This window comes from Cetorhinus maximus, chromosome 30 (genome assembly GCF_964194155.1).
Source record: "Cetorhinus maximus chromosome 30, sCetMax3.hap1.1, whole genome shotgun sequence".
Lineage (NCBI taxonomy): Eukaryota > Metazoa > Chordata > Chondrichthyes > Lamniformes > Cetorhinidae > Cetorhinus > Cetorhinus maximus.
Window position 1 is genome coordinate 5,368,345 of NC_135908.1, and position 20,611 is coordinate 5,388,955.

The 20,611-nt window shown below is 39.2% G+C and overlaps 1 protein-coding gene across 3 annotated transcripts in view; it reads right to left on the reverse strand.

Annotated features, from left to right (window-relative positions):
• scaper (S-phase cyclin A-associated protein in the ER) overlaps positions 1–20,611 on the reverse strand; it is a 291,693-nt gene that overhangs the window by 255,707 nt on the left and 15,375 nt on the right. For all 3 annotated transcript variants that reach the window (XM_078532314.1, XM_078532315.1, XM_078532313.1), the window contains exons 3-4: positions 15,041–15,129; positions 1,951–2,148 (exon numbers count right to left, since the gene is read on the reverse strand). In XM_078532314.1, the coding sequence (XP_078388440.1) occupies positions 1,951–2,148; positions 15,041–15,129 (287 nt within the window). The remainder of the gene's footprint in view (positions 1–1,950; positions 2,149–15,040; positions 15,130–20,611) is intronic.

The following is a 20,611-nucleotide window of genomic DNA, read 5'->3' on the forward strand; positions in this document are numbered from 1 at the left end:
TTCAAACTGTGTCCTGGGGTCTTTTATTCCCATCAGAATCCAATGAACAGACAGAGCAATTCAGTTTAACAGTTCAGCCAAGAGATGACACCTCTGACAATGAATATCTCTGCATTACACTGAAATGTCAGCCTAGATTACGTATTCAAATCCAGATGCAGAGCTTGAACCCATAACCCTTCTAAGGCAAGAGTGCTACCAACTGGCACAAATGTGGAATAATAACGTGCTTACATTTTAAAGTCCTGTTTACAGCAACTGTGTAACAAATCATTTTTTTTCCAGTCCTGCATAAGTTAGGACTTACAGCAGAACAAAACCTCTCTATTAAAAAAAATTACCTCATGCAACGTAAGCACTACAAAGTTCAAAACTGTTCAGTGACAGGTGTAGTGAAACTTGGACCTGAAAATCCTTCTGACTGGCAATTTAGACTTAGATGAATTAAGAGCAGAGTCTGAAAACAGTTTACAATGAGAACAAGGTTATCAAAAACTAGGCAGAAAATGCACAAGGAATTACATGCCACCCATGCACTGGTTTAAAATTGATCATCAATCTTACTTTATAATCAGGCATGTTTGCAGGAATGTTGATATGTCACTTACTAGGAAGGGTTAAAAGCCCAACTTGAGACATTAAACAGGAAACACAAGAATGCCCAAAGAATGCTAAGCCTCAATGCTGCCATCTACTGTAAACAAACAATGCATTCACTGTGGTCAAATTTTCTCCAGCCAACAGCTACTTTTGTTTGGAAACTGATTGCAGATAAACTCACACAACCTAAGTTAACCAAGAAAGGAGAAAATGTTTAACAAAACCCCAACCCACATCAAGAGTAAAATCATCTGATGCCATTATTCATGGGCATTTGTGTAACAACTCATGGAAATCGATGCTCAATGCTGTTGCAGCAAACATATCCCTTATCTTCAGGATGCTAAGTTCAACCAATATATAATTCACTTCTTTAGCTATAGATTTAAGAACATGACAATAGGATTCAAAACACTATGCTTATCAAACGCTCATGGAAAATTATAATTTCTATACTGCCAGGACCACAGAAATATCTTCTGCAGAAAGCAACCACTCAGGCTTAAATATGGAGACGCAAGTCTGGATAGTCCTGTTCATTCTTTCAGGAAAGGGACAGGTAGTTATAGGAGTTGGAATCAAGAATAAGACAATTGTACATACTCTGCACATTCTGTGTAAATTGCCTTTTCTCATTCCACACTCAAGTCTCTCATAATATTTTTGTATAAACAGAAATAAATTTTTTTTTTAAAAATCAGTATTAAAACTTAGATCTCCTATCACACATTATACTTCGATTGCTTCAATCTCCCAAACTTTCCTAGATTTTTATTTAAAAAGGGTGTCCTTGTGTTTTAAGAGATTACTTAAATTGTAGATTCCATACTGCACATCATATAGATGTGCCTCCCAGTTTGGTTGAGAGTGCAGAACAGCCCCACTCACAGGCTTTATACAGTAACATTATTTCTTTATGAACCGATGAAACTTACTTGATTCCATTGCACTAATTAAATCCCAAGCAAGGTGGTGAAGCATTAAAATAGACACAAATCCTTTTGTTAATAGTTGGTTTGTTTACAGAATGCAGCATTGCATGGCTGCCTCCTACCTGCTAACAACCAGTGTCCCAGAAGTCTTTATACTCTTTTGAGTAAACCAATGGAACAAAAATAAACCAATTAACAAATGGAACTAATTAAATTGACCGCCCCTTAAAGGGGCAAAGGCTTTCTTTATATGTGCTTAAGGTACTTAATTAATCAATGCCCTTCACATGTGTATCTTTAATCTTGATAATACAATTAACACATTGCAGTATTTTAACCTGAAACGTCGACCATAATTAAACGTAGGTGCGTAAAATTATCTAACACAAGCAGAACTATAAAGAAACAAAGATCATACCTTGCATTCCACCACACTCTGGTCTGACTCACACGTGACATAAATTTCATCAACTGCTCGTCGGAGATTGTCAAAAAGAAATGCCCAATAGCGTGCTCGTAAGTCAATTTTTCGGGGCTGCCGACCCTTTGTTGGGCTCTTCTCCACTGTGTTCTTCTCCCCAACAGTGCTCAATGAGGATTTTTCTGTTGAAGCAGCCTGCAATAAAAACAGAAATGGCAGTTCAACAATAGTGCATATTGCACAACAGGTGAGCTCACATAGAAATGGTCAAATTAATAATCCCATAAAGGAAGTGACTGTAAAATAGATTTAAAAGATTCCTCAGAAAACCACAAGCTAATTGCCTTGCTTTGAACAATAGAAACATGGTTGCCAAGTTGGTGAAGCAATAGATTCTCCAACATTGTGTTCAGCATGCAACATTAGGAAGGCACTGACTGTCAAAAATTTGCCACTCCACAGATCCGAAATCTTAACAGTGTCAGGCACTATCCCACAAGGAAGAAAGGAAAATTGGAGGGTAAGTGGTACCCAAGCTGTTCCTGTGCACTTTCCAAGAGTAGTTAGGATTGGTAGAAGTCTGGGAATATATTAGCTGTTCTCATCAGTCAAGCATGGTGCCTCCAAAAACTAATAACGCAGCACTTGCTAAAATGAGCAAGGTGTGAAATTAACAACGGGAGCATAACTCATCTCACAGGCCAGTGAACACAATCTGGGGATCCACGCTTCTTTGCTACATTGGACTACCATACACAGGAAACTTCTTGTGTGGATTTTCCCATAGACCTAGTGACCTTGTTAGCGACTGATGTTACTATGTAATGGTTCTACAGTCTTAAATGTGAATCCTGAGCGGGATTTTTTCTAAATTTCAAGGATATAATTTACCTGCAAATGCAAGTTTGTAAAGAACTTGAGTAGCACGTTAGACCTGGGAGTTTCTTCTAAATTAGAGTTTAAAGAATATGTCACTGTTTTATATATGGGGGAGATGGTGGCACCATGGTAATTTTATCGGACTAGTAATCCAAATGCCCAGGCTAATGCTCTGGGGATATTGATTCAAATTCCACCCCAGCAGCCGGTGGAATTAGATTCAATAAATAAATCTGGAATTGTAAAGCTAATCTCAGTAATGGTGACCGTGCCAACCATCGTCGATTGTTATTAAAAACCGATCAGGTTCACTAATGTCCCTTCGGGAAAGAAATCTGCCATCCTTACCAGGTCTGGAATACACGTGATTCCAGACCCACAGCAATGTGGTTGACTCTTGACCACCCTCTGAAATGGCCTGGCAAGTCACTCAGCTCAAGGGCAATTAGCGATGGGCAACAAATACTGGCCTTGCCAGTGACATCCACATCCCGAACCTCAATTTAACATTTCATCCAAATTATGCACCTCCAACAACGCATCATTCTCTCTGTATTACACTTACTCAGTCCCCTCACACAAACCCTGAAGAGCTGCTTGGACCCGCAACTTTTGATTCAGAGGCCAGAGTGCAATGAACTGAGCCAATTTTCCACTCTCAAGTAACAGGTGAGCATGACATAAACTTCCAAAGATTTAGTGAAACAAATATTCCTAGTTTGAAAGGCTTGCATTCACAGAGACCTAACCACGCGCGATGGTCAATCAGCCTAATGTCAACCACTGCCCCTGCTCAAAAAAGAATAGCCACTTGGATGGAGGTACCAAAAGGAATACCAACACCCGCAGAATTGTACCCCAGCTTCTAGATTCAGGAGAGGGCGGGGGAAAAAAAAGGAAAGATTTGAGTGAAAGAACGTGCAAGGAAAATGAAAGCCTCACAAATGTTTAAGGCGTGACAAAATGATAACTAAACAACACTTTGTTCTCTTGGTTCAAAATGCTTTACAGGACTTTATGAACAATTGGAATTTATGATTTTAATACACAGCTAATGCCCTTTGTGTTTCAAAGTGGACATAATGAACTTGCTAGAACGAAACATGTATCTTTTATCCTCCATGCTTGCTCAAGCATTTCAAAGACTGTTTAAATAACTTTCAGCAAGTTACTAACCATATTACTCTGTGGTTTTCTACATCTGAGGATCACACAGATAAGCATCACTGTAAATGTGCATAACGAAAATTCACTTCAAAGCAGTGTAGCAGGGTGATAAAGGGCATTGGATAAAAGGTCGCGCTGAAGTGTTCTAAACCAAAAACTATTCATTAAATCTTCAGAAACTAGAGACTTTGATGGTAGAATAGATAACACTCTCCTGAAAAACATTTACCTGGTTTGAAGGAGGGGGCAGGGTTAAGAAAACCCACATGTTTCGAGAGGTACATCATAGATGTGCTGTTGGGGTTAAATCTAATGTGGGCAGAAACCGCTTGAGCATCCACTGTCAATGTAACACTCTATCACTGGAAGAATACTGCCAGCTCAATAATATATATAATATAAAAATTCTTAGGATGTCCAAAAGCACTTCACATACAATAAATTACAGACACTGTTGCTAGGTCATCACCTGCAATTTTGTCGTTCAGACCAACCTGCCTTTCCTTAACTCTTTGGTGCATTATACCAGTAAAGCACTTTACCAACATTTGGCCAAAGTTTCAGCTAAAATTTGCGCCACTTCCTACTTCTTTGCTGGCTCAAACTCTAATGAAAAGCTCTTCCTTCCCATAAACGTACCAGGGGTCAGGGGTGTGGAGGCACTGGTTGGTTAAAACAATGAAAAAGAATGGTTAAGGAAATGGGTTTTTTACCAGTCATTCCACTGGTGTTTCCTTATCAATTTAATTATGTGACACATTCCTTAACATTCGTAAGTAAATGTCACAATTAGGTAACCAATTATATTGAGGTAGGATAAAGTCGGTCTCCAAACAGCAGTTTGTAAACTAGAAGTAAGCTATGAAGTTCTGCTCCATCTGAAGTTATTTTCAACCATAAAAAGTATATAGCCTTTCTTTATGTATTCAACACTGGATTAAAATCCCAACAACAATATAAGATACAAACACTAATAAACTTGGAGACATTGTCAGGGCATCATTTAGAATATTCTACTGGTGTCCATCCATCATCTTCAGCACCCTAACATTAGATGCATATGCTCATGACCTGACTCCCAGAACTGCACAAAGAGAAATGGTAAGGTAATGGTTCAAACTGTAGTGAACGTTTGGTGTGTGCAGTGTGTGTGAATTCCTCTAGGTGAGGAGCTGGTCAAGTCTATAACCAAAAACTGATTTTTTTTTAAGTGGACAGTCTAGATATATTGTAAATGCTCAGTGTTGTACATTTGTTACTGTAAATTATTTACTTTACTTAATTGTAAATAAATTTGATTGGTTGATTTACCTTTAACAAAGCTGGCTCAGTGTGCAATATCTTCCATCATACAAGCGGCTGAGGACATTGTAGGCATGATACATGAATTTCAGTCAGCAAGTTGACTACAATTACGAGTTACAACACAGTGCACTTTTGGAAACCAGTGGGTCATTTGAATAAGAGGATGCGTGAAATGCTGAAAATGCGACCAAGGGCTTTCCTCAAAGATTTGTGCGCGACTTCCAACACAGGCTAGTACACTCCCAGTTTAACATGCAAAGTTTCTCATTCAAATATTGCATTTCTTCACTTCTTTAGCTTTTTAAATATATATATATTTATATATTTTTAAAATTGCCTTGTGTAACTTCAATACTAGAAACTCTCAGCCAAGACTCTCATCTATATGGCATGTAATTTCCCTTATTTTGCAAGAATTTCTTGTTCATATGAAGCATTGAGGTTAGATATGGAAGCTTCCAAACAGACAAGGATTTATTTTGAGATATAAGGAAATGGCGGAAGAAATGAACAAATATTTTGCTTCCGTGTTCACTAGAGAGGATACAAAAAACATTCCAGTAATAGCTGCAAATCAGGTGGTGAATGGGAGAAAGGAATTTAGTGAAATTGAAATCACTAGGGAAATGGTACTGAGCAAATTGACGGAGCTGCAGGCTGGCAAGTCTCCAGGTCCCGATGGACTACATCCTAGGGTCTTAAAAGGGGTGGCTAATGAGGAAGCTGAAGTGCTGGTGTTAATTTTCCAAAATTTGCTAGATTCTGAAAAGGTTCCATCAGATTGAAAAGTAGCAAATATAACCCCTCTATTCAAGGGAAGGAGACAACAGGAAACTACAGGCCAGTTAACTTGACGTCTGCCGTGGGGAAGTTATTAGAATTGATCATTAAGGAGGTAATAGCTGGGCACTTAGAAGAGCTCAAGGCAATAGGGAAGAGTCAGCATGGTTTTGTGAAAGGAAAATCATGTTTAACCAATTTACTTGAGTTTTTTGAAGGAGTAACATGTGCAGTGGATAAAGAGGAGCCTGTAGACGTACTGTACTTGGATTTCCAGAAGGCATTCGATATGATGCTGCATCAAAGATTATTACAGAAAATAATGGCGCATGGTGTAGTGGGTAACATATTAACATGGATAAAAAAGATTGGCTGGCTGGCCAATCTGGTGGAAAGCAGAGAGTATGCATAAATGGGTCTTTTTCTGATTGGCAGGATGTAACGAGTGGGATCCCACAGGGGTCTGTACTGGGGCCTCAACTTTTTGTGATTTACATCAATGACTTAGATGAAGGGAGTGAAGACATGGTAGCTAAATTTGCAGGTGACACAAAGATAGGTAGGAAAGTATGGTTGTGAAGAGGACATAAGGAAGTTGCAGATGGATATAGGTGGGTTGAGTGAGTGGGCAAAGATCTGGCAAATGGAGTTTAATGTGGGAAAATGTGAGGTTATTCACTTTGGTAGGAAGAACAAAAAAAGCAGAGTATTACTTAAATGGAGAACGGCAGCATAATTCTGAGGTGCAGAGGGATCTAGGTGTCCTAAGACATGAGTCACAAAAAGTTACTATGCAGGTACAGCAAGTAATTAAGAAGGCTAATGGAATGCTATCCTTTATTACAAGGGGGACTGAACATAAAAGTAAGGATGTTATGCTTCAGTTATACAAGGCATTGGTGAGACCGCATCTCGAAAACTGTGTGCAGTTTTGCTCTCTTTATTTAAGGAAGGGTGTAAGTGCATTGGAGGCGGTTCAAAGGAGGTTTACTTGATTGATATCTGGAAGGATTGGGTTTCTTATAAGGAAAGGTTGGACAGACTGGGCTTGTTTCCACTGGAGTTTAGAAGACTGAGGGGTGATTTGATTGAAGTATACAAGATCCTGAACGGCCTTAACAAGGAAACGATGTTTCCTTGTGGGCAACTCCAGAACTAGGGGGCACTGTTTTAAAATTAGGGGTCACCCTTTTAGGACAGAGATGAGGAGAAATTTTTTCTCAGAGGGTTGCGCAACTTTGCAATTCTCTGCCTCAGAAGGTGGTGGAGGCGGGGTCATTGAATATTTTTGTGGCAGAGGCAGATAAATTCTTGTTAGGCAAGGGAATCAAAGGTTATCGGGGTTAGATGGGAATGTGGAAATCAAAACACAAGGTGGTCAGCCATGATCTTATTGAATGGTGGAGCAGACTTGAGGGGCCAAATGGTCTACTCCTGTTCCTATTTCTTGTGTTCTTATTTGTGGGAAGGAACTCCTTACCACATAAAATTGTGGAACCAAGCTAATTCAGAATTACTGCCCTTTCAAAGAAGCCATTTCTATTTCCTTTCCAAAATGTGATAATGGCCATCTATTCATGATACACATAAATTTCATGAACTCTACACTAATGTGTACTGCCTTGAGTTTACCTACACTGAAATCTGCCATTTCTTAGACCATCCACTTAATTTATCCAAAACTATTTGAACACTATGAATTACTCTTACGCTTAGGCATTTGCTGTTTTTGTGCATCACACAGTTGCTGTACAATTGAGTCTGGTCAAAAGTCATGCGAAATAATCATTGAGGTTAACGTCGGTTATTGCACAATCCAGTGTTTGTCAACCCCACTGTTCTGATGCAGCTCTCAACATGTAGGGGTACTTTAATCAGGAACACACAATATCAACAGCCTTAACTATTCAAAATAGTAATTCAAGTAGCAGCTTGCTTGGCTTCTTGGTAACACCAATACCGCCAATTACAGCTTGCAAGCTTAAATTTCAGAGCTATAACTGAAAACAGCCTGCATCAACTGAAGGAAAGCCAATTCTTTTCTGGGTCACACAAAGTTGGCAACCTTCATACAGTGCACAATTTTGATCAGAAGATGATAATTTTCCTCTTGCACTGTTCTTGAGCAAGATTGAAAGCAGCACAGCTGACATCTGGGATAGACTGCCCTGACCCCTGAATGAACAGATGCATTTGGCATATGGGACTTCAAATCGGGAATTTTAAAAATTGCTCCTCTCACAAAGTAAGGCTTGTCTCTGTCAGACTATGAAATCACTACTGTATAATAGTTGAAAATTAGTGCTTAAAGTTTGCAGATATGTGCTGAATAATAAAAATCAGTTTACCAGGAGGAAATCAAGCAGAAAATCATTTGAGAGCGTAACCCTATCCAACTGCACAGGCTGAGGTACCAGTTGGCTAATGGAAAGGTCATCTTCAGTCCCCAGCCACCAGCTAGGCCTGACACCACTCGTTTGTCACAGTTCAATAGCTGCCACTCAATGGAGAGGCAGTCTACCTCCGAGAAAAGAATCTGGCTGTGCAGCTAAAGCTTGGCATTTTACCCTCCATTAGCTGCATGCAAGGGTTATAGTGATCCAGATGCAAGACAGTTGCAGGAACGACAGTGCGTTGTTAGAATTCATCTCCAGCCAGTGTGGAGGCAACTCTTTATCCAGGACTCGAATCACACAATCAGGAATATAGCAAAAATTCTCGTTGCCATTACCACACAGTAGATAATACAATATCTACTATCTAAGTTATAAAGGCAGAGTTCAGAGAACATAGCAGCTATCAGCATCCCTAAAACTCAAATAGATGATTATACACTAGAAAAAACACATGGAGAAATAGAGAACCTCAAGCTCAATTCCAAAATGCAAGTTTGAGCCTAGGATATGGTACCTTATATCCCTATCTCCTGCATCATAAACATTAACCAGTCCCTGCAGTGCTGCCTCTCCAGTCTCCACACTGACATTCTTAGAACCAATCAATAGTCCCAGCAATCGGCTCAGCCGTGCATTACTTGAAGTCTGACCTCACACATGCCTTATCGATTTTAACGCCATGTACAAAATCCCTGCAATTTGGAATCAAAACAATTTTGTCTTTTTCTTTGCTGTTGGTCAAAAGCTAATTGAAATCCACGGGGTATCGAGGTCGACACAGCCAACCTCAGGTGCAGAACACAACTCTGCCCTCATTTCCAAAAGTTCAGTTCAGTTTCCTTTATCGAGAACAATACTTTGAGCTAATTTTCCTTTGGGCTGATTATGTCGGGGGGGGGGGGGGGAGTGCAGGTACACATTTAGAGAACAAGTTTTATTCCACTATTGTATTGAATTTCAAGTAAGGAATATGAAGTGAGTTACATGGCATTGTTTACAATAATATGTAATATGAAATCACATTCTAGTCAAAAATGGTAAACTTTGCAGGAGAATTTTTTTAAACATAAATTATTAAAAGAGATTAGAATATAGTATGCTGCAGTTAAAAATCAATAGGCAGCCAAGTACACAGCAAGGGATTAGCTAGGATCAAGCCAATGCATCCATTATTGTCTTATTACAACCAGACCTGCTACAGAGGTTTATTAACCAGCATTGCCCTCATGATCTTGTGGGAAGTCACTGTTGCCTATTAACAGTTTGAGAGAATAACTTTCAATTATCTGCTATTTAAACTGTGGGGGGCTGAATTTATGTAAATATAAGACAATGGTGAGAAAAGTGAAACTCATTTCCACTATACATTAACTCTCCCACTGCCTGTTTCAAGTAACTCCAATATTTTATCTCCAATAACTTTCTTCATAGATTGCTTCAGACATTTATCACTATGTCCTGTAGTGAGAAGTGGTTGGCCCAGCAGTTTTAAATGTGGCTCACTTCAAGTCCAGCTTCACACTTAACATTCTCCAATACAGCAAAGTTTTCTCTATCCCCACACTTTGTTTTAGATTTTACATGCCTCTCTCCCCCCTCTCCTGGCCTTAATTTCTAATTTGAGTCATTTCCTCCTTTTTCATTTTGGGCACAAGGTGCAATTTTTCAATTCTGCCAACTGTTTTAGGCCCTGCTCTATAAAATATTTGCTCTTAGAATGGCAGATAGATGTTCCAGTAATAGCAGCAGTTGTGTGTTCCTTTGAGGCCACGAATTCACTTGCAACCAACTTAATGCCCAAGAGAACACCGAGAATTGTGCAAGGTATCAGGCAGTAGCACACTCTGGGTGACTGCCCTGCACCACCACAGTATACTTTAATGAAATCCTCATTGAGAACCTGGTTAATATTTATCATCTCCACCACCAATATCTGGCTGTAACCTCCAGTACTCTGCTCAGCACTATATGGCTGCACTACTCTTGTAACTTTTTCAATACTTACGTTGCAATTGTCCATTAGGTGTTTTTCCACAGCTGAAATGATAGGATTAAGAAATTTTTCCACTCCAATCATTACCACTCCTGAAAGTTTAAAGACAACTCTCATAAGAGAAGCACATTGGTACAACATTGTTCAACTCTGAAGAAGATTCATATGGACTGGAAATGTTAACTCTGTTTCTCTCTCCACAGATGCTGCCAGACCTGCTCAGTTTTTCCTGCATTTTCTTTATTTCTTTCAGATTACCAGCATCCACCGTTTTTTGATTTTACATTGGCACAAGATTTAACTATTGCATCTTTAAAAGCCATTTTTATTTGCCTATCATACATCATTACAATTACAAGTAAGCCTAGTCACAACACTGCATTAGAAGTGATTCTGAAGTCTTTACACAAGAAAAAAATGATTTCCTGGCATGAAGTAGATGTTCGTACCCAGAGAGCTTTAAAAAAGGAGTACATTCATGTCACTTGCCAAACAACTCAAGAGGTTTACATTTCACTCAACAGCTATTAGGGAGGAGGCACAATTAAACTATGACACCTTGAGTGTAGATGGCTTTAGAACCAATTCTTGCTTCCCCTGCTTCCATCCCCATTGTTATCTCAGTTAAGGCAGTGAGTGACTGAGATATACATAATAGGGAGAACCCAGATTCAGTACCTAGTTTATGCTTAACTAGGTAATAGTAGAAATGCTACAAATGGCCTTTGTGCTCCTGGATTAGGAAAAGAAAAACAGCCAAAGCTCCTGCCCTTTATTGCTATCCAGCAATTCTCGGTTGAAGCATACTGTGGGGACAGAAGACACTCAAATGCTACAACCAAAGTTCAAATACCTTGCCAATTCTTATTCCCTAGCCCTATCTAATAAGAATGACCACTTGAGTGAGATACCGTAAAGACACTGGTGCCTGTTGAGCCATACTCCAACAGGTAATCAACACATTTAAGAGATAAATGGAGGAAATTAGCACAAGGGTTTTCTTTAAGAAAACCACCTCATCACAAAAAAACTGTTCTGCAGCCGGTACAATTGAGATAAATCTGTTTCTACATTTTTAATGTTGAGGTGTTTGGTTGTGCACAAAACAATCAACTTACATTGATTTTTTTACTAAAATATAACACCCCAATTAAATATGAACTGTCCAAATTTGACCATTTTATTGACAGACAGAGAGAGACCCAAATGATCCTAAGTCAAATTAAACTGGTTTAATATAAATAGGTTTTATGCAGTAGAGGAAATATATGAGACAGTATAGATTACAATGTATTATTGTATTTTTCATGTCCAATCAATTATGAAAATGTTGAGTTGAGGGTCAAGTAACAAATAATAAGCAATGCTCTCTCTGTTTTGAGAGCAGGATTACACAAATTCTAAATGTTTAATGCTGTTTATCTATGAGCAATGGAATATTAGGACTGGATTAATGGTGCAATACTGACAACACCAAACTTATCTCATGCCAACACTTGGAGAAAATGCCTCAGCAGGACAATGAAAATATAAGATTATCAAGGTATCATGGTCCAATGCATAAAGATATTCCCCATGTAAGCCAGTAGTTCCCAAGTTCAATCCCCAAACTGTCCAGAGTTAATCGACCTCAGCAGATGGGAACTGTAATTTGCCTCAGTCACTCTCACTGCAATGCCTGCAGTGTGACTGAACCATTTAAATAGATTGTAAATGTGCAATATAAAACACTGTTGTGTGGAAAAGGTCAGCAGATTGCAGGATTAATCATTTGTAACAAAGTGAAACCAAGTATTAAAAAAATGTCTTGTATGATGTTCTGCAGGTCCTCTGCTGTGTAATGTTATACATTAAGCTTCAATGTTATCAAACATGATGCATCATCTCTGATGGCAAGGACCATTGTTATTTAAGATGGCACTTGCGAACAAGATTGAAACAGCATCCTCAGCTTGCACCCTATCACTCAATGGCAATCGTTCACAATACAATCTGTAGCAAATAATTAAGGCAAGGAAAGTCATCCACAAAATTAAGTTTGCAAGTTTGAGACTGACAGTTACACATTCCTTGTGTAAGGAAATGCTCACCTTCCATCAATATACACATCACTTCCAAAGCATGCAGATAGAGAACAAGAGCACCCTCCAGTGTCCATATACAATAACAGTTAGTAGCAAGCAGATCTCACAATAGTCACTTCTATTTTAGATGCTTGAAGCAGAAACATCTATAAGATATTCCATGGTAAATCCTTAAATATAAGTGTTTCATAATAAAAAACACACATTAATAAGCTGACACCAATATACCACTGCCAAAATGACTGATCTTCTTGGACAGTGCTCTTAATTATTCCCCTAAAATTGCCCCTACTGCAAATGAGAGATTCTCCTTAGCCCAAGGGCTAAGCAAGACCAAACACAGCACTCAAATAAGACCCCAGTTGAGATGAGCTATCTCAGTCCAAGCGATAAGACCCTCTGGATCTGCATAATTTAGTGTCATCCCAGGCATGAATTTAACAAAATTAGCTTTGAAACCTAAATTTGACAATTAAAGTCAGTTGCAGTGTCATGTTTGCCATTAGATGACAGTAGCATGTTTTTTAAGCATATATGATGGCGAGCTCATGGCAGCACAAGTTTAATCTACCATGTTCCTCTCCAACTTCCAGGACAAAATTTGTGAAATCTTTCTAAGCTGACCTCCACCAAATCCAATCACAAGTGCAGATGTGCAAAATAGAGGTAAATATGCAGCACATACTGAGTGAAATCTAATGCAGGCTATCACATCAGAGTCTGTTCAGAAACAACGGATCTTCATATGATGATAAAAATGTAGTGTTATGAGGGAGTCCTTTGGATATGAAAATCAGTGAATATGTAGTTACCATCTGCAAACCTCTTGGACTCAGTTTCACACCTGCAGCTGGTCTCACAACTTCTGTATAACTTCAGTCATAAAGTGCACTGCACAGTTAACATCAAAAAGGGGAAACTGTTCCATATATAATCAATCAGTCTTATCAATTCAGCAATACTTAATTATATCACCCATACCAAGTCAGTCCAAAGAATTAGCACCCGATTCTCATCTGAAAGATAAAGTGTAGCCCTGAAGAAAAGAAATTCTGGCAGGAAGGATTGCAATATCTTACAGAACCCAACGGTGGGTTCAGGTTTAAGCCTCCCCACCAGATTTTCCTATCAGCAATTCGGCCAGTGATGTCTAACGCCTTCACAGTAAAGATGGGAATCTACCTCTGCCAGTTTCCACTTTGTCCGTCAATTTCCCAGAGACCAGCAACAGAGGCTTATGGCTTAAATTAAAATTGTTAATAGTGTCATCACAAATTACATTGATTGGACACGTACATTAATAAATTGAACTGTTCTGTTCTGTATGCCCTGTTTGTCCTGTTTCTCATTAGTCCCATTATCTCCAGATGCCAATTTCTGTGAGCTTGGCCCATATCTCTCTGTGCAGTCAGCCAGATTTTCCTGGGCTTTGCCACGGCCAACTCACCTTTCTTTAAAGATGAAGTGCAAGTAGAACAGGTAATAAAAAGACAAATAGAATGCTGCATTTTTTAACAGTAGAGGAATTAAATTAAAAAGTAAGTCATGGACAGGCCACAGTTGGTGTATTGCAGGAAATTCTAGGTGCCACTTATAAGATATTAGAGTGCTGGAAATGAAGATTCATTAGAATGATAATGAATGAGAGATTATAATTATTGTAAAGAGTAGAAAAACTACGGTTTTCTATTGTTAATGAGAAATCTAATAAAGCTTTCCAAGAGTATCAGAGGCAACAGTAACAATGCATAGGCTGAGGATCTCGACTGGGGGTAGCGCTCTAGCTTCTGAAGGTTGTGGGTTTAAGTCTCATTCCATAAACTTGAGCAGTTCCAAGGGAGCGCTGCCTTTTGAATGAATTGCTAAACTCATCTGCCATCACAGGTGAACATATAGTGCCTCACAATCTTTTATGAAGAACAAATAAGTTCTCCCTGGTGTCCTGGCCAATATTTACCCTCTCAACCAACACCAAAAAAAATTATTTGGTCATCATCTCATTGCTATTTTCAGGACAGTATTGTGCATATATTTACCTGCTCTAGTAATGTCAGAAATGAGGCAATAAAAATACTTTATTAGCTGTAAAGCACTTTAAAGTTGTGAATGGCATTATATAAATGTATGTTCTCCCTTTCTTTTGAGAATGAAAGGTACTCCAGGGCTTGCATACATCATTCAGTCCCAACTTTAAAGTTATACATTCAGTCCTTATTTTAACAATTGTATTATAAATGCAAATGCCCATAATTATCATGGAGGCTGACCATATAAACTTTTCATGTTGTAACTTCTCCTCTGCTACTGCACGAATGAGGGTGTATTACAGAGAGGCAGGATTACATAGGCAGACATAATCATTTATAACGGAAAAAAAATCAACAGAAAGTTGCAGACATATAATTAGGTAGTTTATTAGAAATAGCTAAATTCCCTTTCAATGTTCTAAAGGGTAATGGAAACTAAGCAGTATTTTATTGTACCTGTTTTATGACCCTCTGTGAAGCGAGGGCAGATCGCTGTGATTTCACTGCTTCCCGTGCTTTTCCACTGATGTGTGTCTTGGATTTTCCTGGAACAATTTTGTAAGAAAAGTCATTGGAAAAAAATGCACACTAAGTTCATACTGAAATTCATAATTAGTACCAGTCTGAAGCAAAGAGAGGGAGGCTTTTTTCTTGAAGAACAACCAAGTCTCCCAAAAAATGAAAGATAAAACATTTAAATAAACAAGCTTTAAAGTAATCTGATGTGGCACTGTAGTTCTTTTGAAAATGTTTTGAATTTCTCCAGCTGTTATTGCCCTAAGCAACCAATTAGTTTTCAGTCACCTGCATTGATTTCCCTAACTATTGAATATTAGGACATGCTGCACTTTGACTACCATTTAGATTTCAGTTGTGTAGAGTATGTATTATCTGTAAAACAGGATTGCATAATGGCACTTTAGTGCAATGCAGCAGGCTAAAGGGAATTTTATTTAATACTTCTGAGCAATGCTCCTTCTAACTTCTGTTTACTGTGCACAGTCAGCTTGTTGCACTAGACAGTCCCTTGAAGATTGTTGCTCAACCGCAAGTCTTAAAGTGATCTTTGCTTGTGCGCGGCCTATTTGTTCCGTGTGCTGAACAGTCATGCATCAGCACACCTTAGAGGGAACACTGCTTCCAAGTTGACATTTCAGCATTGCACTGCAGGAGTGTTGCACTGTCTGAGACGCTAATCTTTGGATGAGACATTAAACCAAGGCCAATCCACCTGTAACAGTGATTCAGGTAAAGACACTTCTCCTGGTGTTATTCTTTACCAACCAACATCGACAATAACACTAACTGGTTATGCATCTCAGTGCAGTTTGTGGGATATTGCAGTCTGCAGAATGGTTCATGCATTTGTCTGCATAACAAAAGCAACTGAACTTCAAAGATATTCACTGTGTGACTACACTCTTTGGTGCGAATGAACAAACAGGGTTACAGGCCCATGAAAACACGGGTCCACAAATATCTTGTTGGATTAGCAAAGTAAACATGGGAAGCCAGGCTTTACACTCCCATTACAGAGGACAGCTGAGCTGTGTTACAAGGACTCTACAGACTCAGAATAAAAATGGGACAGCAGCTCCACAGATATAATTCTTCCAAAACAAGACAAAAGCAGCTGTCAGACACAATATGCACTGCAAGTCAATGCTTTTTAAACCCTTACCAGATTATGAAAATATACTTTCAAACAGTAGAAATAAGTAGGTATGGCATTGAATGCAATCAGCATTTTTTTAGGTATCCAACTCTCCTGAAATCTAAGAAATAATGGATCTTTGGATATGGATCCATGCCTGTCACATGCATTGCTTAAGTTGTTAAAGGTTGTGGAGTTAAAAAAAGGCTGAAAACTCCACATGGCAAGCCTATATATTCTCAGTGGTTGATTACATTTTATTTTTGACATATTTAAGTCAAGGAAGGAAATGAACAAATCCAAATCGCACTTCCAAAAAAAGCTGTTTCTTTCTTCACCTCCTCCTTATTCCTCCTCACAATAAAATATAAATCAGATCCATGTTTAAAAAAAACCTGCTCAAAAGGCATGACAATGCTGAACCTATTTTTTTTTTTTGCTGTCAATCTAGTTTATCTCCTGCAGTGCTTAATGCTTTATCTAGTTCTACCATGGTTTGTTATCCCATACCCACTTTAGGATTGAGACTTGCCAAATAAACATAACAGATGTGACAAATAAAATTTGATGTGCAGCCATTATCTACAAAATGAGTTAGCGAGGCAGCCTGTCATTATGAGCTATTTTAAACCAGTAATTGTGCTGAATTTACAAACGACAAACCCCAGCTCCCTTTTATTGATGCTTTTGTGGTACTAAAAACATTGATCGCTTTAAGCACTATCCCATCCTGCCAATCGATTTTCTACTGTTTGACCATGTAACCTGACCGCTGACAGCCCACTCTGAGGATCCACTTTCCCAATAATCAATACCGCGCCCTCCCTTCAACTGGGGAAAGTTTAACAGTGCCTTAGCTGCTTAGTCCCTGGATGCTGAGGCAAAACATTCAAGCTAAGCTGTAGCTAACAATGGAAAAATGCCCCACAAGGCCAAACATTACAATGCATTTTACTCAAGGCCAGCAGAATACAACTGTGCAAGTCGCGAGTTTTCAAACTGGCATCTGCCAACCTTAGGGGTTCACAAGGAGACACCAGGACTGCCCCACAGGGTCTTTGACAATTCAGTGTTCTTTAGTTGTCTCTATTAGTTGACTTACTCGCATGTCCTTTCGGCTGCTGTATATTAACAAAACATTTTTCCTAAATTGTTAAGGCACCCAAGAAAAATGGTCCTGGCACTGTCTTTCAGAAATTAGCGGTTTCCAGGACTATGACAATATCTATAACACGATCCCCACATGGAAATGCTTGGAAGCTACCAGTGTAAAGAGCACACTCTCCTAAAAATCATCTATTTCATGAAATGATTGATGGTAGAGGGCTCATAGGATGATGCAATGTAGCTATTCCTTGTCCTTTCATTCTCCATTTCAATATCTTTAACAAAGCTTTGTAGAGCACTCCGCAGCCAAAGGTTTCCCAAAACACACAGAACTATGGGGATAACTTTTTTTAAATATCAAAAATTTCAGTTGTGTAAATATCATCTGAATTATAAAGTAACATTAAAGAAGAAGAATTATTAGGAAAACTGCCATTTTCTGAGAATTCTCAAAAGTGTCGTTCAACAGATTTTAAGCTCTGCCACTATATCATGTTTTAAATATAAAAATCACGTATAATTAAAGATGCCCAATGTGGGGTCAGTATGATGGCATTGCACATTAGTATGTACCTACTATCACCATATTGCCAAGTCCCTAATCTCACAGACTACCTCCTGTGAGGTACCCTAAACAGCTGTTTCCTCATGGGACAACAGGTATGGGAAACCTGCTGAGTCACCATAAAGTGCTACTGTGCTCTACCCTATATAGGTTAGCACAAGTATAAATTTGAGAGTGAGACACATCTTACGGCCCTGATCAGCAAATTGGATTGTCTAGTAGTGGGACTGGAGGAAGAAGTGAAACTAAACAAAAAGGAAATTAGTATAATATTTGCAGCAGAAGGGGAGGAGAATAGTGTAGTGGGTTAGATGTTTAGAAATTCTAATCCTGGCTAGTCTGCAACCTACCCTCTATAACTAGAAATGTGCTCCTGTACAAGAACTTGTCCAACTCCCTTTTGACAGACTTTGGGGAACCAACAATCACCATATACTTCCCAACATATTAATTAAATCCTGAGCTAAAAATTGTCAGCATTTGTCCCATATTCCAACTATCCCTAACATCTCAAATAACCTGCCCAACTGGACAGAACCTAATCCCTTCATCAATTTAAAAACCTCAATCATACCTCCATTTGTCCAGACCTATAAGCCTCTTCTGATAATATCGTGCCTGAAGGAATTCCAAAAAAAATGTCCTGCTCCGAATAATTTGAACTGTAGCTTGGAGATTTGAGACAGCAGCTAGACTAAAGCAATCAAATTCTGTTTAACATACTCCTTCCCCCCCCCCACAACCCCTTCCTCCAAAATCAGTTACTGGATTTACATTGTGGCCTTGAACACCAGCAGCTGCAATAGAAACTCGGAGGTGCTCCACAATGCGATGGCAAAGTGCCTTTCGGATGTGGTTTATTCTCAATCCAATGCTGTTAAGCGTAGATGTGAGCTACAACGCAACCACACACCACAAGCCAACACGTTGCTGTGCTCACCCATTTTCAAACTGCCCTGCCCCGCGGCCCCCCTAAAAGCTGAAGCAGTCCCAGCACAGATATGCCAAATTTGCAATTGTTTCAGCAACTGAGCACCGAAAAGGCAGTGTGTGTGTGTGCTTTTTCAGTGTTGTTTCCAATGCTTGGTGTGTCACTCCACAACATGAGCTGCCAGTTTCAATACATTGGAATCGTACAGCACAGAAGGAAGCCATTGGGCCCATCGAGTCTGTGCCAACTCTCTCAAGATGGATTCAAGTTCGTCCCGCTCCTTGGCTCTTTGTCCTATTCCCTGCAATTTCTTTCTTCAAGTACTTACCCAAATCCCTTCTAACAATCACTATCTCGTTGCACCAAGGAACTCTTATCTTACTACTGTGGTACTCATGCATCAGTTAAACTCCACCAACACACAGCACGCACTATTTCCATCTGGAGTAACTGTGTTCTGTGTAACACATTTGTTTCTACACAAATTGCCCTTACGTTTGAAATCTCACTCTGTTACTCTCAACTTGAAAGCTTGAAATACTGAAACAGGCCATTAAAACAAAATCAGGAACAAATGGCCAAAACCTGCACCAGCTTGTCTCACTGTGCACAGTATTGGGAATAATTACCATTGCTCCAATGTGATGTTTTCCAAAACCCAAATATTAGAAGCCTACTGCAACCCATACCCCTGCCTCTCCTCACCATTGCATCAAGAGAAAAGGCTAAATGTCACAGCATTCATGCCAGGTTAAAACAACAAAGAGAATCAAAAGTATGAGGTGTAAATAAAACTGAAAAAAAAACCCTTGTAAGTGGTCCAAATCTTAAATAAAACAAATGATGCACACCCTGCACTAAGACCCCTTAAGGAAGTCAGTTTTGATTTACTTTCCCTCCCCCCGCCCCACCCCACACTTGTCACTTCGATGGATTAACACCTCAGTGCACTTTGATGGTACATTTTTAAGTTAACAGTACTATCCAGCTGGCTAAAAAGAGGAGGGTGGGGGACGGTGGCTTTAAAACCTTGCAAACTGCCTTTATGGTCCTGGTCCACCAACTCCTTAAAGTCACTGCAGCGCTAACAGTCTCAGGCTTGAAAATAATTTTAATATTGGGAATGATGCTCCACCAAGTCAGAAAAACAGAAGAAAGTGCTCGTCTGAGACTAGGATTAAAACACATCTTTGGGATAGAGTGGATGAAGCATTACTCTGCCTTAGAGTCCAATTTCTTTTTATCCTTTCTTGCGATGTGGGCGTTGATGGCAAGGCCATCAGTTGTTGCCCATTCCTTAGTTGCCCTTGAACTGAGTGGCTTGCTAGGCTATTTCAAAGAGCAGCTAAGAATCAACCACATTGCTGTGTGTCTGCAGTCACATGTAGCCCAGATCAGTTAAGGATGACAGATTTCCCTTCCTAAAAGGACATTAGTGAACTAGATGGGTTTTTAACAACAATCGATGATGGTTTCATGGTTATTATTACTATCTTTCAATTCCAGACTTTATTAATCGAATTTAAATTCCACCAGCTGCTGTGGTGGGACTTGAACCTGCGTACCCACAGCATTAGCCTGGGCCTCTGGATCACTAGTCCAATGACGTTACCATTATGCCACCATCGCCCCCCCAGTTGCTGGCTGGGCTCCCAGGTAGAAAAATGCAAGAGCCAAATTTTAAAAAGAACTTTCAAATTACAAACCTTTCACTACTGAAAGTGTTACAACAGACCCATATTTTTAGGTTTACTCAAAATAGAAAAATGA